We start from the raw sequence: 21,438 nt of genomic DNA on the forward strand, positions 1-21,438 counted from the left end.
CAGATGGTATAACGTCTGCTTGCAGTGTGGCAGACCCAAGTTCAATCCCTGGGTAGGGAAGATCCCTGGAGAAGGAAATGGCTACCCACTTCAGTATTCTTGCCTGGAGAATTCCATGGACAGAGGAGCCTGGAAGTTCATGGGGTTGCAAAGAGTTGGACAGGACTGAGCAACTAACACTTTCTCTTTCACATATACTCTACACACACACACACACACACACACACACACACACACACACACACACACAAGCTTAAATAATAAGGAAGTTAATTATTTTACACAACAAGAGGCCTCTAGTTAGGGTAAGCTGCAAGGTTAGTTGATTCATCAGCTCAACACAGGTACTCATTTTTGTGTTTCTTTCTCTACACTTTGGCTGTTGTCAGCAAATTTGAAAACAGGAGCCCTTGTTCACATTTAGTGAATGTGCGAGTGCCTTCTATATGGAATTCAGCTCTTGCCTTTCACCTTATTGCACTTTAGGTGTGCATATATATACATACATACATATATATTTATATATATATATATTTTTTTTTTTACTCTCTCAGTCATGTCTGACTCCTTGCAACCCCATGGCCTATATGGTCCATGGAATTCTCTAGGCCAGAATACTGGGATGGGTAGCCTTTCCCTTCTCCAGGGGATCTTCCCAACCCAGGGATTGAACCCAGGTCTCCCTCATTGCAGGCGGATTCTTTACCAACCGAGCTATCAGTTCAGTTCAGTTCAGTTCAGTTCAGTCGCTCAGTCGTGTCCAACTCTTTGCGACCCCATGAATCGCAGCACACCAGGCCTCCCTGTCCATCACCAACTGCTGAGGTTCCCTCAAACTCATGTCCATCGAGTTGGTGATGCCATCCAGCCATCTCATCCTTTGTCATCCCCTTCTCCTCCTGCCCTCAATCCCTCCCAGTATCAGAGTCTTTTCCAGTGAGTCAACTCATCGCATCAGGTGGCCAAAGTACTGGAGCTTCAGCTTTAGTATTAGTCCTTCCAATGAACACCCAGGGCTGGTCTTTTGAATGGACTGGTTGGATCTCCTTGCACTCCAAGGGACCCTCAAGAGTCTTCTCCAACACCACAGTTCAAAAACATCAATTCTTCAGCACTCAGCTTTCTTCACAGTCCAACTCTCATATCCATACATGACCACTGGAAAAACCAGAGGCTTGACTAGACGGACCTTTGTTGGCAAAGTAATGTCTCTGCTTTTGAATATGCTATCTAGGTTGGTCAAAACTTTCCTTCCAAGGAGTAAACGTCTTTTAATTTCATGGCTGCAGTCACCATCTGCGGTGATTTTGGAGCCCCCCAAAATAAAGTCTGACACTGTTTCCACTGTTTCTCCATCTATTTCCCATGAAATGATGGGACCGGATGCCATGATCTTCGTTTTCTGAATGTTGAGCTTTAAGCCAAAATTTTCACTCTCCTCTTTCACTTTCATCAAGAGGCTTTTTAGTTCCTCTTCACTTTCTGCCATAAAGGTGGTGTCATCTGCATATCTGAGGTTATTGATATTTCTCCCAGCAATCTTGATTCCAGCTTGTGCTTCTTCCAGCCCAGCATTTCTCATGATGTACTCTGCATAGAAGTTAAATAAGTAGGGTGACAACATACAGCCTTGATGTACTCCTTTTCCTATTTGGAACCAGTGTCCAGTTCTAACTGTTGCTTCCTGACCTGCATACAGGTTTCTCAAGAGGCAGGTCAGGGAACCCCCAATATATATGTTTACTGGTGAATAATTAGCCTCATGTCAGTTGGTTTAATCTGATCAGAATGTACCCTTGGAGTTATGTGACAACAAAACAGAGGTGCACTGGTTAAGCAGCCAAGAGAATCCGCTGAATCTCCAGAAATCGTCCTCCACCTGGCTCATTTAGATGCATGTCATGGGCACAGGCATATGGAAAGGACCAGGAAATTTTTCCATAGAAATTCAGTTCTAAGACTTTTCAGTGTTGCGTATTTTTAACTGTATCATAAATACATGTTAGAAAATTAAATATGAATTGAATAGTGGCAAATACAACTCTTTCTTCATAGGGACCAGTTTATAACCTTGAGAGAGAAAAAGGAACACGCACAAGCTGTGTTTGATCATCTTGCAAATGAGAAAAACGCCTGTGAAGAGAGAATCTATGAGGAAGAACAGAGATACAGAACGTTATTTAACATGAGGCAAAAAACTCTGGCCAGTATTAAGGTGAGTATTATATTGGGGCCTTTTTAAAACGAAGGAAATGTAGTGATAGTCACATTAACAGCTAGTTTGAGGCACTCATCTTTCATCCTGAGGTAACAAAGATGTTTAGATTTTTAAAATAAATATGTTAGCATGGTGAACATGCAAATTTTCTTTTATTTAATTTAGTATAAGTATTTATAACATTCATAGAGCATATGAATGCATATACATTATTTTCTGTGCATTTTACGTGCACTCTCATTTTGTCACTGTACTTCCTTTTACTCTGAAGTTTACTAATGGCAGGTTATATTTATTCCAGAGCCATTTTTATGTTTCTAGTGGCAGATATGAAAACAGTTCATTTTGTTTCTGAATAAACATATTTTAAATGTTTTCCAGCCACTTCTTTTATAAAAAGTAAAATGAAGATATTTCATGTTCTTTTCCTTTAAAAAAAATCTTGCATATGTTTTAATTGAACTGTAAACCAGTCAGAAAAAAGGAGGGTGTATGATAAAATGTGTTTTTCTAGATCTGAAGTTTTAAGTTTTATTAAGCTATCCATATTAAATTTTGATATAAAATATCAGATATACCTTTAGTTAAGTGATTCACATCCCATTTTACATTTCATAATAATTTTTGTTGCATTTAATTGAAATAATAAATACCATGTTTTTTAAAAATATACTTATAAATGTTACTGTTATTTGAGACAAAGTGGAAATTACAAAAATAAACAACTCTACTGTTTTTATTAAAACTATTTCCTGCAAAACTTTATAAAAATTATATGTAATATCATATTTTTATTAACTATTTTGACCCTGTATATATTAAATTATGATATATATTTTCTATATATTCAATTACTTTTTTCCCTTTTAATATTTCAAAGATAACTGCTAATATATTTTCAAAAAGATTATCTGGAACAAATATGTGTTGAATAGACATGAATGTGAGTGAATGAACATACCATCTATAATGCTATTACTGTGATTCCCTCCTATAAGCAAATCACTAGTAAAAGAATAATCATTTTATTAATCATAGTGCTCATAACATAACATTTTTCCATTTTAAATGTTGCCATTGCATAGAAAAAGATATGTTGGTTTCCTATTTTTTTGTTTTTTCATCTTAAAAATGTGAAAATAATTGGTGCCATCTAGTGGCAGGCAACAAATGCTGCCTCCTTTTGAAGGAGTTCCTGGGAATTGGATGGACTGGAGAAGCTTAAGGTCAAACTCAGCTCTCAAAACAAGAAAGTTTAAGTACTTACTGACTTAAGCATAATTCCCCACCTCATGTTTTATCACAGCAGTGGAAGTATTTGTTTGAATTCTACCACATTTTCCAATTGTACTGGAGCTGAGGACACAGTGGGATCCCAATAATCATTTGTTGACTGGCATTTCAGTACTTATATGGAACAATAATAATTATTGAAATGCCAAATCATGTTAGCCGGAGAGAGAGATGAATGGAAAATCCTGTATAAGCAACCTCTAAGTAATTGAAAGCTGTGTTTCTTTTCGTTCAGACATTGCCTCTGCTTTCCCATTCTGAAGTATACCTACCCCCAGCCATGTGGGAACATCACATAATCTCAAGTTTGTTTCTGAGCACTGATCTCTATCTGAACTTGCTTTGTTCATCCATTTTTACTTCTTTGTTGTCTTCTTAATCCTGCTATAATACGTATTTTTATAAGGACAGGAAATTTTCTGCCACATTCTTCTCTGTATCTTAAAAGTTCAGAACCATGCCTGGCACAAGAGAGGTGCTAAGATCCTCATCGGATGGCTGACTGAATTAAATGGATAAACATATGTTTTGCTGGGGGGGTAGTTTCGCTGTCCACATGCATGATGATGGCTAAAAGCAGGAACATTTCAGAGATACTTTCCATACTACACCAGACTGATACTTCAGCAAATACTCATATTCATGCTGTGTGCTGGAGAAGGCAATGGCAGCCCACTCCAGTACTCTTGCCAGGAAAATCCTATGGGCGGAGGAGCCTGGTGGGCTACAGTCCATGGGGTTGCTAAGAGTTGGACACAACTGAGCGACTTTACTTTCACTTTTCACTTTCATGCATTGGAGAAGGAAATGGCATCCCACTCCAGTGTTCTTGCCTGGAGAATCCCAGGGATGGGGGAGCCTGGTGGGCTGCCGTCTATGGGGTTGCACAGAGTCGGACACGACTGAAGCGACTTAGCAGCAGCAGCAGCAGCATGCTGTATGCAGAAACTGAATCTCAATCTCTCTCTCTCCCATCCTTTCTCTTTAATAATATTCAATACAGAAGAAATTTGCCATCTCTTCTTTCTTCTAGGTGACAATGGTTAAACTGTCTGTTTCTAGCAATTAAGGATTCTGCTGAGGATGTCAGTAATGGTTTTCAAATAACCTTTAATTTATATGAAATTGTCTCTTATCAGCACTTGGATATTTCTTTCTTGTGTATTCACCTTATATGATCAGAAGAGTAGAGTTTGAACACAAAAATCTAAAGAGATTGATATAGCTTATCATTAGTGACATTATCTATGATAGTGATCATTTATTGGTGTTAAAGGGGCTTCCCTGGTGGCTCAGTTGGTAAAGAATCTGCCTGCAATGCAGGACACGTAGGTTCAATCGCTGGGCTGGGAAGATCCCCTGGAGGAGGGCATGGTGGCCCACTCCAGTATTCTTGCCTAGAGAATCCCCATAGACAGAGAAGCCTGGCAGACTGCAGTTCATGGGGTCACAAAGTGTTGGATACAACTGAATGACTAAGCACATTGGTGTTAAAGAGTGGAAAGACAATGTACTCCTTCATAGAAAACATAGTCTCATCCCTGTCTAGAAATTGGATGAATTTAAAAATTATAAATATTATGTAAAGCATTCCAAGAAAGAAACAAGCATTATTAGACATCATTGTAAATATCGTGTTATTAATCTGAGGTGTCCCTGCTGGACAAAAGAATTGATCACTATTATGGACCATTTAAGGAATTGCTCATTAAAACACTTTATGAAAGCCACAGTGGAATTAATTGAGGATGTGAGAAAACACACCAAGAATCAGAAATACAAACAGCTAATAAAATAAGAAAAATATACATAAACCTCTGAGAGCATACAGTGAGGTTCTAGAGCTAAATTCAGTCTTTTTCAGTTAGCAATTCCATATCAGATATCTTTAAATGATAGATTTCTTGAATATCATTGAGCTTTTACTAACTGCCTGTAATTTACAAATGCAGATTGCTTAAGATTAAAATTTATGTATCACATATTCATTAGAGTACGATAGCTAGAGCTACTGATCTTCCTCTTTGCTTCTGGAAAGATCCAAACAAAACTGGAATTTAAAGCATTTTAATTTATCGTGAGCCATCCTCAGAAGTCCCACTGTCTTTTCTGCATTGGTGCCTTTCTTTGGTGTTGGCTCAGTAGTCTTGCTCTCTCTGTAATTTAAGGTATGATATGAGGGGTACAGTGAACTACAGTGAATCTGTGGCAGATATGAGTAAATTCCAGACTGAATTCTAGCAGGGACAGTTTCCCAATACTTTGTATGGTGTATTAGTTTTTCTTTTGCTTCATATTTCCCATTCTCAGAAGATACCACTTCCTTTGTCTATTTCTGTTTCAGGTTCAGCTAATAAGTCATTTCTTAACTCTTTCATATGATAAGTTCTTAGGTTGATAGAGAGGCAGTGATTCTTTAACTTATTGGATAGCCAGATACAGAAACAGTAAAAATGAGAAACAAATTTATTCTGAGATCATTTTAAAGATTATACGATTTTTAAAATTATTCTCCTATTGATCACTCACCGTTTCTTCATGAAACCAGTTTATGAGTGCAAATCAAAACCACTCTGATATATCACCTCACATTTATCAGAATGACTTTTATCAAAAATGCAAGAGATAAGTTTTGGTCAGGTTGTGGAGAGAAGGGCACATTTGTACATTGTTGATGGGAGTCCAAACTGGCACAGCCATTCTTGAAAACAGCATGGAGATTTCTCGAAAAGTTAAAAGTAGAAATACCCTATGTCCAGAAATCCCACTTCTCTAATTATATTAGAAGGAAACAAAATCAGTATCTTGAAGAGCTATCTGCACTACGTAGCTAAGTTGGGAAAATAATAGTGTCTGTTAGTGGATAAATGGATAAGGGAAATGTGAGAAAAATATTTATATGTGTACATACAGTGAATGCTATTCACCAATAAGAAAAAGGAAATCCAGCCATTTGCAACTAGATAGATGAGCCTAGAGGACATTCTGCGAAGTGAAATAAGCCAGACAGAGAAAGAGAAATACTGTGTGATTTCACTATTTGTGGAATATTTAAAAATAAAAGAGTTGAACTCATAGAAACAGAGGAGAATGATGGTTAGCAGAGGTAAGAGGATGGGTGAAATGGCAGAGATGCTGGTCAAAAATATAAGATCAGCAAGTTCTGAGGATAATGTATAGTATGGTGATTATAATTAACCCTCTTTTGTATACTTGGAATTGAGACAGAATGCATTCTTATCACATGCATACATACAAAGAGAGCTACAAGGTGATGGATGTGTTAATTAGTGATTGTAGTAATCATTTCACAATATACATATATCAAATCATAACATTGTACATTTTAAGTGTATATAATTTTATCAATTATACTTCAGTAAAATAAGGGAAAAATAATTTTTCTTAAATAGCTTTTACTTAACTTGTATGGGGTTATCAAATATTAATATGATCAAGGCCACTTTTCCACCAGTAGGTAATCTGTGAGCAAATAAATTAATGAAATGTTTTGTTGTTCTTGGGTAGTTGCTAAGCCATGTCTGTCTCTTTTGAGACCCCATGGACTGTAACTCACCAGGCTCCTTGCCCATGAGGATTCTTCAGGCAAGAATACTGGAGTGGGTTGCCATTTCCTCCTCCAATAAAATGTTTAGTTCAAACTAATTATGTTTTTTTGCGACATAAAACTTCCTGTATTTCAGTCTACTTGAATGTTGCTGTCTATTGGTAGTATGCTCAAATTTCCTTCAGGAATTAATTTATGAGGTTTACCTCATTTATAGGTCCTATTAAATGATCAATTTGGTCATAATACTTTTTATATAATCACATTTCTCTCCCATGTATTGTTCTAAAGTTAATATTCTCAACCTTTGCTCTTCTCATTAGACTAATCTAATCCATATAGTCAAAGCTATGGTTTTTCCAGTAGTCATGTATGGATGTGAGATTTGGATTATAAAGAAAGCTGAGCACAGAATAATTGAAGGTTTTGAACTGTGATGTTGGAGAAGACTCTTGAGAGTCCCTTGGACTGCAAGGAGATCCAACCAGTCCATCCTAAAGGAAATGCATTGGAAGGACTGATGCTGACACTGAAGCTCCAATACTTTGGCCACCTGATGCAAAGAACTAACTCATTAGAAAAGACCCTGATGCTGGGAAAGATTGAAGTCGGGAGAGAAGGGGATGACAGAGGATGAGATGGTTGGATGGCATCGCCGACTCAATGGACATGAGTTTGAGTAAGCTCCGGGAGTTGGTGATGGACAGGGGGGCCTTGTGTGCCACAGTCCATGGGGTTGCAAAGAGTTGAACACAACTGAGTGACTGAACTGAACTCAATTTTGCATTTTGCTATCAACTATTGCAGCTTACATTTAGATGTGCATTTGTAACCTTTATAGAGCAATACTTAAATAATTTTGCTTTTTTAATTTATTCTGACTTAGTAATTAATTTATATAATAGTTTTTTTGATTCTTGCTTCTATCAACTTGTTTAATGTTTTCTGTGTTGACATTACCTTTCTATTTTGTCATTATTCCTTTTTTGGTATATTGCATGTTATGGTTTGATTTTTTCATTGTTTTATTTTTTGCCTTTAATAATATAATATGGAGCCATTCTACATTTAGTTATATCATTGCTGTTCAGTCACTAAGTCTTGTCTGACTCTGTGATCCTGTGGACTGCAGCACACCAGGCTTCTCTGTCCTTCACTGTCTCCTGGAGTTTGCTCAAATTCATGTCCATTGAGTTGGTAATGCTATTTAAACTATCTTATCCTCTTTCACTCCCTTCTCTTCCTGCCCTCAATCTTTCACAGCATAATGGTCTTTTCCAGTGAGTAGGCTCTTCCTATCAGGTGGCCAAAGTATTGGAGCTTCAGCATCAGTGCTTGCAGTGAATATTCAGGGTTGATTTCCTTTAAGATTGATGGCCTGATCTCCTTACTATGCAAGAGACTCTCAAGAGCCTTCTCCAGCACCACAATTCTAAAGCATCAATTCTTCGCTGCTCAGCATTCTTTATGGTCCAGTTCTCACATCCGTGCCTGACTAGTGGGAAAACCATAGCTTTCACTATACAGACTTTTCTAGCAAAGTGATGTCTCTGCTTTTTAATACGCTGTCTAGTTTAGTTTTGTCATAGCTTTCTTCCAAGGAGCAAGTGTCTTTGAATTTCGAGGATGCAGTCACAGTTGGACTTCCTTGGTGGCTCAGCTGGTAAAGAATCTGCCAGCCATGCAGGAGAGTGGGATTCTATCCCTGGGTCAGGAAGATCCTGTGGAGAAAGGAATAGCCGACTACCCACTCCAGTATTCTTGCCTGGAGAATCCCATGGTCAGAGGATCCAGAGGCGCTATAATCCATAAGGTCACAAAGAGTTGGACACAACTGAGCAACTAACACTTTCACTTTAATTATAATATTGTTTCAAATTTGCATCTAAATGTGCCCTAATATTAGTAATGCTGATAAACTATGAAAGATAAAGCTGAGAATGTAGGTGTGGGATGTGACTTGAAGACCCAGCTGGAAAGTTTACACTTAATTTGTAAAGCAGTGGGAGAGATGAAGAATTTTTGTGGAGTGCAGTGTGCTTAGACTTAGGCTGCAGCAAGATCAATTCAACAGTATTTTGTAGGATAACATGAAAAGAAATGAATCACAAGTTGCCAATATCAGTTACCAAAAAGTGCATTTATCCTCAGAGAGAAGAGATAAGACACTGATGGATCAGGAACAAGGATTATAGACTTAACAGTGACTGATGTCAAAGTGGATGTGATATGCAAATAAAGCAGACTGTATAGGAGGTGGAATGGTATTGGTTGACTTGAAAAAATATGGTAGCATTTATAGGAAAAATAACTTTTTGATGATTGACTTACTGAGAAGATGATCTGCTTTGGACAGTGGATACTATGCAAGTGAAAACTAAGAGAAGAGTTGAAATGAAGAAGATTGATGAATCAGGCCCCATGTTGATAGTTGAAGATGTGACAGCTTATGAAACCTTTGACGAAAAGTAGCCCACCAGGCTCCTCTGTCCATGGGATTCTCCAGGCAAGAATACTGGAGTGGGTTGCTGGGCTCTCTTCCAGGGGATCTTCCCAACCCAGGGATTAAACCTAGGGCTCAAACCCACATCTCATATGTCTCCTGCTTTGGCAGGTGGGTTCTTTACCACCAGAGCCACCTGTGTTAGAGAGTATCTGATGATAAAACCTGGATGTGCAGGTTGTCATATTATTATCTGTCTGGGGCTCTGCAGCCCAACTAGAGCTCACTACTCAGAACACAAAGCCTGTCCTTCCAGTCCAGATGCACTAGCCTCAGTCATGAGGTCAGAATTTCACTTCCACAGGGATCAACAGTGCCAAACTTTGACAAAATGTCGGGTTACACATTCTTAATTTGGCTGTTAGGAGAACATCAGTGGTAGAAAGAGTGACATCAATAGATTGATAAAGACAGGAGATTAAATGTAAAAGTGAAAGTAGAAAAAGCATTGAAAGAAGTTAGAGAAGTCAGTTCTAGAATATTCTTTCAAGAGCTTTGCTAATAAAGGAACTTCTATATCTCTATTTGCTTGCAAACTGTCCCAGGTATGTTTTCCAGCAAAAGATAAAGAGACAAAATTGGGGGAAAGATTGTGTTGAGTGCTGCTTTCTAAGTCACTTCAGTCATGTCCAGCTCTTTGTGACCCTATGGACCATAGCCCACCAGGCTCCTCTGTCCATGGGATTCTCCAGGTAAAAATACTGGAGTGGGTAACCATGCCCTCCTCCAAGGGTTTTTCTCAACCCAGGGATTGAACGCGCATTTCTTATGTCTCCTACATTGGCAAGTGGGTTCTTTACCACTAGTACCATGTTTGTAAAGGTGGTGCTTTACATGTTATATAATGCATTTTTGCTTAAATGCTTCATTCCCATTCCAATTTGTGATGCCTTTGAGGAAGAGAACAATGCCTCACTCAGGTGAGCACTTTCAGAGTCCATCACAACTTCTAGGACAGAAGAAGAATTCAATACTCACTGAATGGAATTTCAAATGAAGAGTTGTGACTCCTAGAAGAATCAGTAGAAGAGTGACATTTGTATTTCAATTTCCTGTGGAAAAGAAGAAGGACATGGCTATTCCTTCATTCATCCATCTATCCATTTAATCATCCATTTTGAAGTCGTATACTAAGAATCAGAATCTGGGTGAGATTCTGAACATGGTGAATATACGGTATTCACCTACTCTGTCTCACCAGCTCATTTAGCTTCACAGAGTAGTGGTGAAGAAATAGATATAAGTAAGTTAAAATAAGGAACAAAAAAAAAATAAGGTACAACAAGTGCTTTTCTTGAATTAAGCATAGAATTCTCTGGAACCCAGGAAGAAGACCTTGAAGGAAATCTGAGAAAGCTTGCTATGATGATAGTAGCAGAGCTGAATCTTGGAGAGTGGGAGCAAGTTAGCCAAGGAAAGAGTACTTAAAGTAGTGAAAACAATAGGAGGAAAGGCTCATGTGAAACATGAGCAGGCATTTAGGGAATGGGAGGTAATGCATTATGTTTGAAAAATCATTGATAAGGAGAGTAAACAAAGCTACCATAGCAGTGGAGGAATATCCCAGTAAAGTTAACAGAGATTTCCACAGGTCTGCCATGGCACACTGTATGGGGCTAATGGGTCAGGGGAGACTGAGACGTTTGATTCCCATCAGCAGTTAAGAGCTGGGAAGGGCCTGAAGTGCTGAGACTGGGCTCTAAAGACTGTCATTGAAGAGTCTTGTCCCTATACCCCAACATGGTGAGGCACATATCTCTTTTTCTTTGTATTCCATGACATATAGTAGCGGTTGGCAGTCATTGATTGCATACATCAGTTGGAGAGGAATGAATGATTTGGATGCAGTGGTGCATGCTAAGTCGCTTCAGTTATGTCTCCCTTTTTGATACCCTATGAATTGTAGCCCTCCAGGCTCCTCTGTCCATGGGATTCTCCAGGCAAGAATACTGGAGTGGGTTGTCATTTCCTTCTCAGGGGATTTCCTGACCTAGGGATCAAACCCGCTTCTCCTTCATAGCAGGTGGATTCTTTACCACTGAGCTACCAGGAAGAACTTGATGGTTATTTGGGCAGATAGTGAGGAAAATGATAGACATATATGTTGTTTATTGACAACAGTGGGGTCAGCATCTAATGTAATAGAATATGGACTTAAGAAAAGGCTTGAAACTGGATTAAACCAAGTATGAGATACATTTGGAGGAGTTACCTGGAGTCCAGTGCCTGAGTTCTTGTAAGAATCTTGAACCAAAGGAATAAGAGTTTGAATGGTAATATTATTGTGAACTATGAGTATATATGTAAATATATATATATATATATATATATATATATCTCACATCAGAAACTTCAAAAAATCTTTAATATAAAGAATGATAGAGAAGAGAATGAATCTTGGGTTGGGAAAGGCAGCAACAGAGAAGCAAAAGGCTGAGAGACTGTAGTCAGGAAATGATGGTACCATTCCACATGGTAACACAGTCAGAAGGGTGTCCATGGGTATGAAATGTTAATGGGACGTGGAATTGAAGTTAACTAGATTTGAGTAAGTCCATAAACTCTAAGATTAAAACGTTGGGTAGGTCATCCAGATAGATATTGTAGTAAAACAGAATGATGGAGAACAGGGATAGACAGGAAGAGAAGATTGAGTCCCCTGGGCCCGAGTCTTCACCCAATGTGAGAAAATGACCAGCAAGTCATGAAATGACAGGGAAGCAGGGTGAGAGAAGGTTGAGGGTTATATTCTTTAATCAAAATAAAATTCAAAACAAGCAGTATTTTTACATAAGCATTGAGGAATAATGATTTGGCAGTGCTAATGGTGAGTTAGAATTATTCTAGCTGCAACTAGACCCTGGGTATGTGGGGCTTTGGGAAATTAGCATTCTTTATTCAGACCCAGATTTTGTTAATGCAAACACTTGTTTCTGGAATTGTGCAATGAGAATGAATTGTGATAGGAGCTTGTCTGACAATGAATAGTGTTTCCAGAGTTCATACTAGAAACGTTTAGATGGGAGTAATGGTTTAGTTCAATAGTCAGTAAATGTTGAATTCCTACTACATCAACTATTCTAGAGGCTGAGAATTCTTCAGATAAAGCGCAGATCTTAACTCTTGGAAGCATAACAGCCTCATAGAGGGGAGAGAATCACAGCATAATGTTAATAGGTTTTGCTAACCAGAGACAGAATCAAAGGAAGAGTGTGTTAAGATACAGCTTTTTAATATTGTCAACTTTCTCCTACTCATCAAAAAAATTTCCAAAAACAAAAAGTGAATTACTGAGGCCACCAAGATTTTATATATTTTTTCACCTATACCATTAACAAAAACATCAACAAAGTTACATTGTATTTTATGTTATTATAAATATATACTTATATATCACCGTCTGCAATCAAGAACTTTAAAAAGTATCACATAAAGTGGCTACACATTGCTAATAGCATAATATTTATTATTTTTATTTTGGTTGTACATATAAATAAATGAAAGAACCTGAACTGTCCTGTTCATCTTCTTTTAAACTGTATGAATTTTACTTGAGTTGTTACCTTCAGGAAGGTCACCTCTTCCTGCTTTGAGAAAAAATGAGTTTAACGTTTAAACTCATAATGAGTTTAATGAGCATAAATGAGATCTCTATCAGGTTATAATGGTCATAAGCATAGATCTTAGCCCAAAGTGCTCTAGCGCAGCCAGGAAACTGTTTTCATTTACAAAGGTTTCTAATTTGTTTCAGTATTTGTATCAGTGGCTTTTCTTAGTAAGTATGAGGACCATGAACTCCCATTTAAACTTAGAAATTTTTAATCTGGCCCTGATGCTCTGACAAATACCCCAGATATGACTTATACAGTGTCCTGTAGGGAGCATTGTTAACATTGCCCAAATCGCCTTCCTATTGATTTATTTGCTTATAGACAACTTATATACCTGGCCTCCCAAGGGAGCTGCATGTCTCAAATTTGGGCACCATGATAATAATAACAGTTTGAGAGAAAATGAAATAGGCTATAAAGAGAGAGGAAATGGAATATACAAACTATTGTGTGGTGTCATGTTCATTTTCAGTACTATATAAAATAATGAAAATGTTTTTCAATAACCTGTGTCAATTTTTATAATGTGAAACATACTTTGTGGAAAAAGACAATGAATGAACGAAAGCAAAAAATTAGTAGAAATATTTTTCCTTTTGACTCAAATTTCTGCATTGTTTTCGCTAAGTCCAGAATAGAGTTAAATTCTGAAAAAGAGTAACTCTGCTATAACGGATGTTAATTTCTACCTTTGGCAACTTTGAAGTTCCTCTTTCAGGGTTCACGGACAAGGATTATCCTTGATAAAGAATCTAGTGTGGTAGGCAGCAAAGGTTTTATTTTTCGTATCCCCCTTAACCTGAACTTTCCCATAGTCACTCAGTTTTTCAGTTGCCCATCTGGGATTAAAATAGGTGTGGTTTCTGGTATGTGCACGGTCAGTCAGTCATGTCTGACTCTTTATGATCCTATGGACTATAGCCCATCAGGTTCCTCTGTCCATGGGATTCTCCAACCAAGAATCCTGGAGTGGGTTGGCATTTCCTTCTCCAGGGAATCTTCCCAAACCAGGGATCGAACCTGTGTGTCATATCTCCTATATTGGCAGATTCCCTAGGCTTTGTTTATACAAATTGGTAGAATCTTTCAATTCTTTTGATGTCCCTTGTGCATACTTACAGGTTAAAGGTCACACTTTGTATCTGACCCCTGAATCATCCCAGAACTTGAGTCTGATTGTAAGTCTAAAAGCAATGAGGTGTGTTAGGGAGTGTGTCTTAAGGACATCAGCATTCCTGTGAAAGGAGTTGATATTGAGAGGTCATGAGATTCTTCATTCAAGAAGAGAGCAGTCTTCTATTGATAGGGGAGGCTGCTACTGAAGAGAAGCTGGATATGGAGCAGTGGAGAGTACTGACAAGCTATGTCCACCCATCATTGCCTCTTCCCATCAGTGTATCTGGCTGCAGTAACCTTCTGAAAGGTTTACAACCAGGGCTTCTCCTCTTCCTTCCTGAATCTGTCACCCGTTCTTCGTTTGGTTACTTCTAACAGGAAGTTACAGAGGGGAAGGTATTCTCAGCGTTTCCAGTTTAACAGTTGAAAATAATATGGTCAAGCAGAAGGTTCAAATATTAAGCTCTGAGCAGTTTTTCTCCTTCAGAGGTGAGGTAGATTAACTTTCTTGAGAATTTATAAAAAGAAAAAATAATCATCTTAAAACCCCAAGGTGAAGCTAAGCAAGGAAACTCAGGGAGCAGTTTTCTACTGATGAAGCAGCATATGGACCAATAGACTTTATTTTTTTTATTTTATTTTATTTTATTTTATTTTTTTTTTTATTTTTTTTTTAATTTTAAAATCTTTAATTCTTACATGTGTTCCCAAACATGAAACCCCCTCCCACCTCCCTCCCCATAACATCTCTGTGGGTTATCCCCATGCACCAGTAGACTTTAATTTCCACTGTCAAGTTTCCGTTCTGTTTTTAAAAGCAGAATTAGAACATTGCCATTTTAAAAAAAAGGGGGAGGGGAGGAAAAAAACCTTTGACAATGTTTCAGTCACTCCACAGGTGAAAAATCCTGGAAGAGGGCATGGCAACCCTCTCCAGTATTCTTGCTTGAAGAATCCCTTAGACAGAGGAGCCTGGCCGGCTACAGTTCAAAGGGTTGCACAGAGTTGGACACAACTGAAGTGATTTAGCACACATAGGTGAGAAAACGCTCTCTCAGATTGCTAACACACACACTGTGATCAGTGTAACCACATTCCATCTGGACTACACACAGAGGTGCTGGTCTAGGATTGGCTGTCACCATAGAAGACAATTCAGCTGAAATTAAGATAAGTAAGTAAAAACAAGCTGCCATTTAAGAGTAAATAACCAGCCAATAAGCCAGATTTTATTTTCTTAGGCTCCAAAATCACTGTGTATGGTGACTGCAGCCATGAAATTGAAAGACACTTGCTTCTTAGAAGAAAAGCTATGGCAGCCTAGACAGCATATTAAAAAGCAGAGACACCACTTTGCAAACGAAGGTCCATATAGTTAGAGCTATGGTTTTTCTGTGTACAGATGTGAGAGTTGGACCATAAAGAAGGCTGAGTGCCAAAGAACTGATGCTGGAGAAGACTCTTGAGAGTCCCTTGGACAGCAAGGAGATCAAACCAGTTAATCCTGAAGGAAATCAACCCTGAATATTCATTGGAAGGACTGATGTTGAAGCTCTAATACTTTGAGCCCCTGATGGGAAGAGCCAACTCACAGGAGAAGATCCTGATACTGGGAAAGATTGAAGGCAGGAGGAGAAGGAAGTGACAGAGGATGAGATGGATGAATGGCATTACTGACTCAATGGACATGATTTTGAGCAAACTCCTGGAGATAGTGAAGGACAGGGAAGCCAAGTGTGCTGCAGTCCATGGGGTTGCAAAGAGGCAGACACAACTGAGTGACTGAACAACAACAATCAGCCATAAATATATATCTACTTTTTCACTTTGTCTAAGGCAACTTTTTAGATTGAAAATGAAAAGCATTTCCTGTTAGAAAGATACATTGATATGTGATTCTAAACATCATGAATGGCAAACCAAGTTTTGTTGTGCATGTATAAATGTAAGCGTACTAAGCATTTGGAAACAGGCCTTATCAACTGCAATAGATGTATTTGACTTGAACTTAGTGTGGAACTTGGCACTTATTAGGCAATCAATAAATTCTTACTAGAGGCCTGACTGAGTAGATGAATGATGGCGTCATTGTGAAAGGTCAAAGATGAACACTATAAACCCAGATTTTGTTGTTGTTATTGTTATTATTTTTGTTGTTGGCTAGTGGTTTTATTATTTAAGACTAAACTTACTTTCTCTGTCTAGTGATAATCATTTGGGTGAATCATCAGGGCAGGAAAATAAAGTTGGGAACTACTGATCCATAGGTTTTTTAAAGATAATTTCTATGTAAGATCTTCCTTAAAATTTACAATATAGAGCCCTCTAACTTCTCTGTCTTCATGCTGAGGGTATTTAAGCTTTACTAAATTAAGTGGTTACCAGTTTAGAATTTCTCCTCGTACTAAATGTATCTAAATTTTTCTTTGTTGGAAAAATTTATAATGTGTATTCTCTGCATTTGTTTACTGTCGTCCTCCTTTGTAATACCTTTCCACTTTTGGTTTTAACATTATTTTCAAAAAAATTTTTTTTTACTTTCTAGAAGAGGTGATTTATTTCCCCATAGTCTGTGGTTTAATACTATAGCCAATATAAACCAGATAGTAGAAAGTATAATATTTGGGAATGCTTTTGTTTTTTCATGTTTGCAGAGATTGAAAGATTGCCTGAATTGTACTCACAGTGTGCTCTTATCCCTTTCACCCTTATCTCTTTTCTGCATTTCCTCATTTGTCATGGAAGGTTCTTCACTTATTTGTTCTTTTAAGCAAGACTTTTCCTGTCACACTGTTTACTCTGGGAGAGTTTGGGGTTTTCTCTGCTCCTTCATCCTTGCAAATTTCCTTTTGTATTTCCCACTTTCCCCTTCCCTGCAGTAATTGTGACGGAGGGTGAACCCATCACTCTCAGCCCCTCTTGAGTGACTGCTTCCAACTGCAATGCACCTTTCTGGCAAGGAGGGGGCTAGTGAGTCACAAGTCCTGCAAGCTTAGCCCCAGAGATCTGGTGGGTATTTTTCCAAGGTTGCTGTTTTCTGACTTCAGGGAATACAGACTGTGTCCAACTCTCTGTTTGGGTCTTTGGGGTCTGGTGTAAATGCAAATCAACCTTTCTCTTCTGTCTCACTTGAGTGCAACTTGTTACAAGAGGCAGTAATACCACAGTGACCTGATTTCATTAAGTAACTGTGAGCAGGTTAAGTAAACCTGAATGATGGCCACTCTGTTCCTTGAAAGAATATATACTTTTTAATTTGTAATACTTGATGCTGATAACTGGGCATAGTTTTCATCATTTGTTTAGTAGACTAGAAAGTAATTCAGTATTACAGAATATACTCTGACTGTATCTAGTTCATCTCTATTGGAAATCTAATTGAGGCCATTGATTCATAAGACAGAATCCTATATGATCCTGGGTCTGTGAAATGCTCCCCCTCAAAAAAATCATAGACTAGTGTTAGAGAAAGACACAATTGGACTCCATTGGCTACGGCATCTTTCTTTTTTAAACTTACCAGGTTCGTCACTTCCTGATTAATGTAATAATACTAATGGAAGTAATCCATGTATATTTAACTGACTTCTTGTCCATTCTCCTGTTCTGTCTTCGTTGCTTGCATGTATGCTTCATATTTGAAATAGTCATAGCTTTTGGTTCCTTCTAAGTAGTTATCTTTGTTTATGTTTTGAGTAACACTTTCCCTTTTTTTTGCCTATGTACAACAACATTTTACTATATTTCATAGTTAAATGATAGTGGTGTTCCAAAGTAAATATATTAACAGTACTCTTCAAACTGATATCTACTAATATTATCTTCTGTGAACAAAAGAGAATAATTCTTGACATATTCCATGCTTGTGCACAAGTCATTGACATTTGTGACAGATGGAAAAAAAATTTATCGTATATAGTGAAAACAAATCGAAACCTGCAAATGAGACTTAAGCTGAGAATAACTTACATCTAATAGTTATAATTCAAGCCATAGAAATATCAACAGGCACAGGTTCTAGGTTGGAGTAGAAAACAGAGGGCAGATATGTATTTTAACATAAATGGGATCACTTTAATAAAAAATTAAATAGCAGATGTTAATCCCCCCAAAGTGATTTTTCATTGAAAATTTGTAACAAGTTCTGTTGCTTTCTAAAGGCTACCTGAACACATCATGAAAATTCTATAGATCAGAGTGCAATGAAGTACAAGTGAGTAATAACCACTGACTAGAGAAACTTGTAGAATAAATCTATTTAATTGCATATTTAAGATGAGCTTCGCTCCTGTGTGGGGGGAACAGAGCCCAGTGCCCTATCGCAAGCCCACCAGTGCCAGTGTCAGTGAGCTGTGTGAGTTGTCTCTATGGGTTGTAAATTGGATCCCCTCAGTGACCAGTTAATGTTTTCTGTATTTACGGCAGTATTTCTGTTTTTCACAGCCACCAGGGCACTTTGGCAACATAAAAATTTAAAAATAATTTTTAGCAATCATACCGTGCCAATTTTTTATAGTTAAAGGGGCTCATTTAAATTGGAAAACCTGCTAGTCTGAAATTTTCATCTGAAGGATTACCACCAGCCAGAGCTACTTGTCTGATGAGGGTTTCACATGGCTTATCTAATGTGAAATCTCCATGTGGTATATAGTTTCATTAAACGGTGATCAAGAATACATTAGTTCAAAACAAGAAAAGGCAATGGAGCTTAATCCGCCAGGCATCTTGGCGCAACAACTTTAAAAGAGTTATTGAAGTGAAACAATTTGAGAATTAAAAGTCTTCCACTTATACAAGACTCCTGTCAAAAGCTTAAAAGTCAGCCTTTCCATTTGCTGTTTCTGTTTGTATACCAGGAAAAAAAATGCCCCTGAAACAATATTTTGAATGTTGTAGAGGCAATAAAATGCATATATCAGTGAAATAACCTAATCCATTAAAAAATAGATTTATCAAGATAGAGAAAATAAAGCAACTGGTAGATAATGCTGAAGTAAACAGAGAAATGAATTCTTTAGAGAGAAAAAGCATGAGAAACAAGTGTCTGTGTGAGATAATGAAAACTGGAAATAATATGGCTTGTATTTGAGTTTTAAAAACAATAGCATTAGCTCCTCCTGTTTGAGAATTGATCATTAAATCAAATGTTCACATTGCAAATATACTATTTGAACATGCATTAGGATATATTTACAATTCATATATGTATCTACAGTGATGTTAATAATTTTACATTTTAATATACAGAAATTAACAATTATATTAAATTATTTTAGAATTGTATTCTTTCTATACACCGTGGCAATATATAATAGAGCAGTAACTATTGAAACAAATATTCATAAGATTAATTTGATGTGTAGTGTTGACACTGATGGGGGAGGCCTTTCACATAGATTCTTGTGATCCAACTAGTCATTTTCATCCATTAACACTTGATGAAAAATGTATTAGCTTATGTCAGGAAATCTCAAATCCCAGCTTCAAAGATTTGAAAGATTCCTAGGGTGCTTCAGCACAAGGTATAAAGAGTGATATTTTCAAAGTATCACTTCAAATATATTTATAAGAAAGATTCTGAAATTTGTTATATTGGACTATGGTTAAAAAGACAAATTTGTCATTTAATTTCTCAAAATTTAATTTTACTTAGTACTTTACAAATATTACAATAGCTTGAATTTAATAGATTGGCTTCTGGAAGTATCTACCACTAAATCTTATTTTTCTACTTGTTATTCAGCTTGAATTTAAAGATACCATAAAGTGCATACTTCCCTACATTTTTCCACCAGCATATTTCAACCTTAATCTTGAAGGAACTGTGTCTAATGGTGTAAAGATATTTCAGGTTATGTGTTATTTAATCTGAGTTCTCTTGTGAAAAGTGATATATTCCATGATAAAAACTGAGAGTTATAAACATTTTTTTTTAAATGTCAAGCAATATGTGTCAGCTGTTTTGCATTTTTGCTGTTTTTCTTGCAAGTCACAATGATACAAACCCCCCAAATTCTGTGGCTTCTTATGTTTCTCTTGTAGATAAGCTTCAAATTTTGAACATTTCTATTGTAGTATAAGATGCTGCAATTATAATACTGCCTTCTTAGCTGATGTGGTATTTGCCACTAAAGAATATTATAGCTTAGGAATTTCATGAGCAGTCCCTTCTTTATCCTGATATGTCATTTGCATTTTATATTTTCCTGTTTTGTTGTTGGACAGCTTTTCAAAGAAATTAATAAAGTTCATGCAGTTGGCAGCAAGTATAGCAACACAGAATTTAGGCACTCCCTAAATTCAATCAGAGTTTAGATAAAACACAGACTACATTAATGTATGGGCGCTGTTATAACCTCTATTAATATAGTTGAAAGCCGTCGAGCACCAGTGACTCTCAGAAACATAAAAAAGTTTGTATTAAAAATCACTGAACAGTACAAAAATGGGAACAATACATATAAATTAAATTCAGCGCTCAACTTTATAAAACACCTTTCTTTATAAAAGATGGCCTGTGTTTGCATGCTTACCATGTTGCAGTAAATACAAGGTTTTTAACTGGGAGTATTCAGATGCTTAGTGCTTATCAGTGATTTTTCTCCTTAGGTTAAAAGAATAAGAAATTTTACCCCAAGCACTAACATACTTTTATTTTCATAGTGTTAAGGGGCCCTTTTAAAGGAAGTTAGTAATAAGAATGGTAATATTTACTGTTGTCTGCATTTGAGTGGTTCACAGCTGAGCACTCCTCTTGTGTATTCAGTGACAAATGGCAATCACTTTATCATTTATCTTATGACAAATAGCAGATTCAGCCACAAACTGCTGGCCGTAGCAAACTTACAGGATGAAGTTCTTTATTGTTTATGGTTTGTGAGTTGATGTATTCATGCCTTGTTTATTTGTGAAATGAACAAAAATCAGTAAGCAGGCATGAACAGAAATTTGGCCACGCAATCAATTGTACTTTTTTTCCTCCAGTCTTCCAAGGACCTTACAAGGAAATTCGCTGAACTAGGTCTAAGCTGTAAGCTGCCTTTAGAAAAAAAAAAAAAAGTCATTAGAGGATGCACCAAATTGTGACATTATGCCCTTAAGCCAAAATAACACTGAATGGAGTTCCTAC

The 21,438-nt window shown here is 37.2% G+C and overlaps 1 protein-coding gene across 1 annotated transcript in view; it reads left to right on the forward strand.

Moving 5' to 3' along the window:
* CCDC178 (coiled-coil domain containing 178) overlaps positions 1–21,438 on the forward strand; it is a 368,604-nt gene that overhangs the window by 113,105 nt on the left and 234,061 nt on the right. The window contains exon 17 of the mRNA XM_068993651.1: positions 2,056–2,215. Coding sequence (XP_068849752.1) covers positions 2,056–2,215 — 160 coding nt within the window. The remainder of the gene's footprint in view (positions 1–2,055; positions 2,216–21,438) is intronic.

The sequence above is a fragment of the Capricornis sumatraensis genome, chromosome 21 (assembly GCF_032405125.1).
Source record: "Capricornis sumatraensis isolate serow.1 chromosome 21, serow.2, whole genome shotgun sequence".
NCBI lineage: Eukaryota > Metazoa > Chordata > Mammalia > Artiodactyla > Bovidae > Capricornis > Capricornis sumatraensis.